This window comes from Ailuropoda melanoleuca, chromosome 4, assembly GCF_002007445.2.
Source record: "Ailuropoda melanoleuca isolate Jingjing chromosome 4, ASM200744v2, whole genome shotgun sequence".
NCBI lineage: Eukaryota > Metazoa > Chordata > Mammalia > Carnivora > Ursidae > Ailuropoda > Ailuropoda melanoleuca.
The window spans coordinates 101,414,655-101,422,731 of NC_048221.1; the positions used below are offsets into that span (position 1 = coordinate 101,414,655).

Sequence of the window (8,077 nt, forward strand, 5' to 3'; positions counted from 1 at the left end):
GTGGGTTTCACTTTTCATATATCCCGCCAGGCAGATAAAAATCTGGCTTCTATGTGGATGGTTTCAGGATCTCCCTGCTCTTCAATATCACCCCATTTTGTTTTGTCATCCTACCCACTCAACAACTTTGAGTAGTTCATAGTTTTTAACTTCTAAATCTCCATTTAAAAAAAGACCTTTGTGTTCTCCATATTATTCTCCCATCTTGCCTGTTTTACACCCCCATCCCCCAAAAGGACTCAGAGGTTAAATAAAGCTATATGACTATAGCTTTACTGCATGTGACACAAATGTTTGGTCAGTTAGCATCACTGGGTCACTTAAACTTGACCTCTGACAGTGGGAGTGTAGGTAGCATAAGGTTATAGAAATCTTCCCATTTGATTTTTCTCCAGTTTTGAAAGTGGGGTTTAATAACCCCATTTAGATATATGTTATATTCAGTACACACAGAAAACCTGGTCAAGATTGACATAATATTTTATGCTGAAGGTAACATTATAAGAAGTAGAAATAGGCATTGGTTATTGGCTTATCTTTTTAAAATGTGCCTGTCACACAGCCCCTCCTTGGGTACAAAAAGGAAGAGTAAAAAGAGTTGCAGTTGTAGCAACAATGAATGCATTAGTTCTTCAGTGGTTCCAATAAAAGAGGTAAGTATCCTTTTAGTACCATGTACTTGCTGGAGATGCAGAGGCCAAGGACTTGATGAAGGTCACACAGCAGGGCAATGGAACTTCCAAGAAAGACATCTGAGATTCCCCACATACTGTTCCAGGCTTTAAGAGCTGCAGCCCTTGCTTTCTCTCTTGGTGATCTTCTAAGATTTAAATAGGGGTTTCATCCCCTTTGAACCCCACTATGATTGTCCCTGACAATGCCTGACAAGGCAGGGTGCTTCTTCATTCTGCTTCTCCCAGATGGTCCATTTATCTGTTCAAGAGAGCCAATGAGGAATTCATATGGCCGGGCTGCTTAATATCACTGATGCCCACCCATATCTCTTTCAGCACCTAATTCCTTCATATGCCTCTTTCTCCCAATGACCCATTCCCTCTTCCACTTCCCTAATCCCTTCCCAATAGGGTACGTTTTTTTTTTCTCTTGCTCTCTCTCTCACTCACTCTTTTCTGTATCTCTCGGAAATCAGACAGGAGTTCAGAGCACTTTCACTACCTTTTATGAGGTAGATTGTGATGTCATAGATGGGGGCAGGGCTAGTCAACTTTCTACCCACCTCCCAACCTGTGCTGAGGGAGCTCCGATCGGGAGTGGAAGCAGTGATTCCTCCATGGTGAGTAACTTTGCTTTCTAATGTAATCTGTCTCATTGTAAACATTAATTTTGAAAGCAGGTGTATGGGGATTCAAAGAAGTAAAGATGTGACCACTCAAAGTCTTCTTTACTTACTATTAACCAACTTTGGGCAAAGGATCTACTTATTTATTCTTTGTATGATTTGAGAATTCCAGAGCACAGATATATTCTTCAAGCATGATCTGAACCTGAGATGTAGAAATGGTATTTCATTCCTTTATTTCTTAGTCTTTCTTCCCATTGGGACTGAAAGTCATTGCATATGTGGAATGAACCCATTCTGTAGTCCTTTGATGAGCTTCTTTAAGGAAGGCTAGTTAAGAGAATGTGTTCTTCTTCATTTGAAAGGTTACAGGGTCACAAAATATCCTTTACTGATGTTGGCCCAGAGAATCAGTCTGCTCTTTTAAAACTGTGGGGTAAAATTGTGAAGAAACTGATACATAATTAACAAACTTGGTTTTGATGTAAACAAATGAAAACATTCTAATGTAAAGAAAAAAATATTTAAAACAAAGGAGTCACCACTCTTGCAAGATTAAGGGTGAAGCCATTTCAAGATCTCACAACCAAATATGCTAACTTTTTTGTTGATGTTGTATGTCATAACACTGATGCTGTTTTGTAAGATTTCTTCGTAGTTGAGCTGTGAGATGTCACTGTTCTTTATTTCATTTGGGTTTCTATAATACTGATAAATTCTTTTGTATGCCTTAGTATTTAGAAAGAAAAAATTTACTGGAGTGAGCATTTTTCCTCCACTTTCCTTATTCTTTCCAGGGTACCTATTAAAACTGTCAAGATGTCAGCTTTTATATAAAAGGGCAAAGGAAGTTCATAGAGGTGGTTAAATCTTTAAAGGATGTTGAACCATCAGGGCTGGTGTTTTTAAAAGGGTTTGACCATCAGAATGTGAGGCCCTGTTAGTTTTCATAGGGTAGGAAAAAAAGCTTCTTGGTGTGGATCATGGGTATTAGGAAATATGTTAAGACAGATATCATTCATTTTCTTCAAAGTGTACATCCAAGTGTATTTAACCAACTATGTGTGGATACTGGTGTTGGAAAATCAGAGGCATTTGAAAGGAAGAGTCCTTTCTAATCATTAGCTTTTCTATTACTTGTGGAAACCTCTCTCCCTCCTGCCCTGCCAAGTTACCCATTCTTACAAGCTCAGAAGCGCTAGAGCTAATCCTGTTCATTTCATTACCTGGAGTGGAGTAGCATGGCAAGTTCTGAAGTGACTTGCCCACCTACACTTTCTAATTTAAGAAGTGACTGTAATGGTAGAGATTTCAAATACAATAATGAAAAATAGAGCCATAACTGGCCAATAGGAAGACTTAGGTGAAAATCACCTGTAGTCAACTTAATTTTGCAATGTGGGTAACAATGCCAAAGTCTTATATAATGGGTGATCTCTCTCAAGTCTTTGGCCTACCTTCTTTTAAAAATTCTAGACCCCTCAAACCCAAATAGAAGGAAACCTTGACTGCCTGAAAACTCTAATGTCTAACTATAGCTCAAGTTTTTAATGTCTTTTATCAACCCCTCATACAGCTGCCAGGTAAGAAATGCTCATATTTTATAAACCCTTGGAATACAATCATCTTTAATTTCGTGAGTTAAGAACAGCTGTGTTGTGCACTTGTGCAGATTCAGAGAGTCTATCATGGAATGCATTATGCATGCACTTGTTTATCTTCATGTGCATGTTTCATTTATAGTGGCGTTCATTATTTTTTTAATTCATTTGTATGTATTAAAATTCTAATTTAAAAGTACTCTATATTGTGCTATAAATAAAACAATGAAGTGTAACAGAAGTTGAATTAATTTGGGGTCTCAACATTGGTAATAGTAGTTCCATTTCTGTCATTGACTAATTAGATAACTGAAAGAAAATTAGATCTCTTGGGCCTCAGTTTTCTCATTGTAAAATGGTGATTGATGATAGACAAGATAAATCCTAAGGTACCCTGCTCTGAAATTGTATGATTTTATAATATATTTTTTAAGAAATTTTTTATGGGAAAAAGACTGAATAGTTGGTGAGGCGTTGTTTTTGTATGAGACATAGCATTCTATAGACTGGAAAGAAAATTTCAGTCCAAAGTAGGTTTTAGAATGTACCCTGTATTTGATGTAGTGTTATTTGGTTAACAAGTAGGCTCTGTTCTTTTAAATGGACAGTATCAAACCTGTGATAGTTAGCTGTGTGTTGATTTGGAAGATTGATTTGTTTTTTTAACTCTGTAATTTTGTTGTTCTAATATTTTGAGATTAAAAGAAATCCTTAACTACTAGGTAATGGATGGATCTAGATATCACTGGGAATGAAAAATTAAAAACCACTTATGCAGTATTATAGGAATTCTTTTGTGGTGTTGGTAAGAGTTGATAAATAGGGAATTGGTGGGTATTAAGGCATGTGTTACGGGGAATAGAACACATATAGGGCCTCGCTCCTGCTCTTGGGGAGTATGCAACCTTTTTGGGTGTCTAGACACATGCCAGGTGTCAACTTAAGGGTGAAGACAGTACATGTCTAAGAACTAAGATATATCCCTGTGGCGTTGGGTACACTGGATTGCTCTGGGAAGGCTTTTTGAGAATCTGAGAGCTTCAGCTCACTTGGAATACAGTGGTTTAAATTTGTGTTATTGCACATAAGGAGAGCAGGGGAGCATTTCAGGTCATCAAGATCATGGAATTGTAAATCTTGCAGAGGAGGTCTTGTGTTTAGATATGCCGTGTGTCAAAGCCACGCATCAAAATATTTGCATATAATCCAGCCCCATACCTTTCCTGAGCCCTTCCCTTTAATCATTTGCTGACTACAATAGATGATATTCCTGTTTACAAGAGTTGAAGAGCCTGCTGCAAGTGAGTGAAATGCAAAGATTATTTATTAAGATGTAATCAGGCAACCATTTTCTCAGTCATACAAAAGGTCATATCATCACTCGCAGCCACAACAGCAGAAGAGAAATAAATTAAAGGGAAGGAATTAGGGACAGGAGACTCTAGCTGTGAGACATTCTGATTTTCTGACAAAAGTGGAAAGGGATTATGTTACCACTGACATATTTAGAAATATTGATGGCCATGAAGAAATGTACATAAGCTAGAGAATCCATGTAAGCAGGACAATTTTCCAAAGCAAATGGAAGGTTCTTTGTGTACTGAGCAGGAATAACGTCAGACTTTGCTCTCAAACAGCCAATGTTGAGAAGGTTTAAACACTAAAAGCTCACATGATTATGTAAGCCTCCTTCCCCAGTGCACTTGGAAAGAGGGTATTCATTTGGGCATGATTTGCCCACATTGACAACAAAGCACACTTATGATTGAAAGCTTCTTTGGTGCTGTAGATTCATAGATGATTTGCAGTATATACTTTTCATCGCTTAGACAGCACTATTTGTTGTATTTCTTGCCATCCACTTCCTTCTAAGTTATTACTTTGGCTTTTCTAATAGACTGGAATTCCATGAGTCGAACTGCTTTTTCACCTTTAGAATCCCAGATTCTAAAGACTTAGTTTACATCATCCAGTAAAATGTTTCTTAATTTCCTATCATGACATAAAAATTAATTTCTAGAATATACCATCTCAGGAAATCACTTTCAAAAAGCAAAATTCGTGTATATGGGAATGATGAAATAGCATGATCAGTCTGTGTTCTCTTAGAAATATTTTTTCCCAAAAAAGTTCAAGTAGAACTTAGATAAAATTTTGTCAAACAGTATAAATTATTAAAGGAAGTTGGAGATATTAGAATCATGTTTGTCTCCAAAGAACAATGACAAATGCTGGCACCTCTAGGGGTGATTCTAGTATCAGATTATAATTCAACAAGTGTTTGTTGGGTAAATAATATGTGATATTCACTGTCCTCTGAATGGACATGGAATTAGCATGGAAAACAGACCCATAATCAATAACTATAACTAATTATAAGTTATAATAATCACTGTAACAGAAACATATACAAGGTGATATGGGCATTCCTGAAGAGAAGGGGGAAGGGGAAGCTTCAGAAAGGGGGTGATATTTTTTTAAACCTTCATGAATAAGTAGATGAGAGTTTTCCAGGTAGAAGAGGAGAGAAAGGATTAGCTCAGGAGAGGAACAGAATGCCCATAATTTTGAGGTGTAGATGTGTACTGTGCTGATTGGACCTGAAAATGTCAGAGATGCGTGGAAAGATGGAGAAAAGTAAAAAGTGGAGTTGGAAGTTAGACAAGTAAAAAGTGGGGTCTGGATATTAAAGAAATTTTTCTGACCCATTCTGATTTTAATGAGTGTTTCTCAAAATGATCGAAGGACCATCTGCATGCCAAACCCATCAAGTGGTGGGAGGAGACTGTGGCTAAAAAGCAGACCTGTTAAAATCAGGATTGTGGAGAGTACATTCTTAGAATCTGTAACTCACTACCCCATCCTACCCCCAGGCTTTAGAATCTCCACAAGGCAACAAAACTGACTCATTATGTTTCTGTGTTCTTGGAAAAAGCTTCAGGAAAAAAAAGAATTAAAATATTAAGAATAAAAGGCTTGGAAAAAATAGGATTTAAAGGTAATATAAGAACGTTCTTGAGAAAATTGGCTTAAATTTTGACTAAGCATAAAACCCTTTATAAGAATGGTGATTATTAAGTGTAAAGAATTGCCAAGTGATGCTATTAACATCTCCTTGAAGGAAAGGCATGAGACTACAAACATTTAAGGGACCATCTTGCATCTTTAATTTTTATGCTCCAATACAAGGAGTTAATGAAGTTCAGGACTAAGTTGTTTTCCAACAGTCCAGAGCAGTATCTATTCCTGGGTGTATTTTTGGTAGAACTATTTGGCTACTTTTACATTTTAATTAGGGGAACTTTTTGAAAGAGAAATAAATGTATACAATAGCATTGTCATCATGACTGGAAAAATCAAACATTCATGCCAATATAGAACCTGATCTAGATGGTCTATGTTGAAAAGTATGAATTATCTAACTAGATGTCTAAATCAACAATCATTTGGAAGTGACATTTTTTCCTCTGTTTTTCTTCATGGACAACAACTATTATCTTCTACCCATCAGTCTATGTAAAAGTTACACAAGTGTTCAAAGATGCAAGAAGAGGAATGCACTAGAGAGGTATTTTACATTTGACTAAGACATGAGAATGAACCCTGATCTGGAAGAAGGTGGCCCTCAGATCACAGCAAGGAAAGTCCATTTTGGATTCAACCCCCTAACTGTTTTGCATGCAGTTCTCCTGTTTCAGATTGCCAGAATCTCTTGTATTTGTTTTTTGAGAACTTTGTTTAGAAGTCAAGAAGTGGGGGCTCCTGGGTGGCGCAGTGGTTAAGCGTCTGCCTTCGGCTCAGGGCGTGATCCTGGCGTTGTGGGATCGAGCTCCACATCAGGCTCCTCCGCTGGTAGCCTGCTTCTTCCTCTCCCACTCCCCCTGCTTGTGTTCCCTCTCTCGCTGGCTGTACTATCTCTGTCAAATAAATAAATAAAATCTTTAAAAAAAAAAAAAAGAAGAAGTCAAGAAGTGATAGGGAACCTTGCTTTTCTCCCCATACTCACCTCTGTGCAGATAATTGCAGTGATTGCTGTGGCAGAGATGGTGATCCTGTCACATACTAGAAGCAGTTGACTGGTAGAATGCCAGTGCCTGCCATTGATTGGGCAAATTGATTTTGGCACGGTGACCTAAAGATCTTTTTTAAAAAAATTCTTAGATATTTTTTTTACTAAGGATGTGTAGCTCTGTTACTGCCTGTATCACACCAACCCAGGCAAACATAATCGTGAGTGGTTCTTAGAACATGTGCCAGGCAAAATTATTTACCTGAATAAGGACTTCCATTTTATATGAATAAAAGTCAAGCTTAGAACAGTAACAGCCACATGGTTTTGATGTCAGATATGTGAAAAATAAGTTAGAGTACACTGTGTTCTCTTAAGGTAGACGGTAAAATTATAAGCAGTGTATTGCTGTTAGATGTGAATTTGGAAAGTGACCCTTTTACAGTTGGGGTGATATTAGGCAACATTCCTAATCTCTGGGCTTTTGTTTTTGCTTTATAAATTAGAATAGCAATACATTTAGAGGGACAATAGGACAACTGCCTGTAGTAAATGACATTATTATACTAGAGGGACAATAGGACAACTGCCTGTAGTAAATGACATTATTATACTAGCTAAGATGCAGTGAGGGCTCAGTATGTTCCCAGGCACTGTGCTAAGTATTTTAAGTGCGCTATGCAATGTTTTTAACAGTTATCCTTTGGAGGAAATACTGTCATCCCCATTAAAGATATTAGGAAAATGAATTTCAGAGAATTGAAGTAACTTCCTGGAGGTCACACAAGTAGTGGCTGACATACTATAGTGCTTTCCAAGAAGCCTCCCTTGACATTCTCCCACAGCGTGATGTGTTCTGTTATTCCTAGTAGGACTCTGCAATGTAAGAACTTATCTAATTATATCTCTCCCAACTACTCTGCAAACTCCGTAAGGGTGGGGAATGTGTCTGAATGTTGACTTTTTCCCTGTTTCCTTGCACAATAAGCACATAATGTGTGCTTAATAAATCAGCTTCCTAATTTTTTTTCTAGCTTACTTAATTCCTTTGTAACTTTGTTAAATTTTCTAGTACATTACATAGACTGTTCTTTAAGATTATGGTATAGAAACATACAAAATTTCTTACAGAATAGCTGAATTAATCAAATTAATTATTTTAAAAAA

At 37.1% G+C, this 8,077-nt stretch overlaps 1 protein-coding gene across 2 annotated transcripts in view; it reads left to right on the top strand.

Annotated features, from left to right (window-relative positions):
- Window positions 1-8,077, top strand: part of LOC100470940 (catenin alpha-2) — a 270,640-nt gene that overhangs the window by 240,430 nt on the left and 22,133 nt on the right. The window contains exon 11 of one of the 2 annotated variants that reach the window (XM_034659447.1): window positions 1,151-1,294. The exons of the other annotated variant lie outside the window; for it this stretch is intronic. Coding sequence (XP_034515338.1) covers window positions 1,151-1,294 — 144 coding nt within the window. The remainder of the gene's footprint in view (window positions 1-1,150; window positions 1,295-8,077) is intronic. 2 annotated transcript variants of the gene reach the window in all.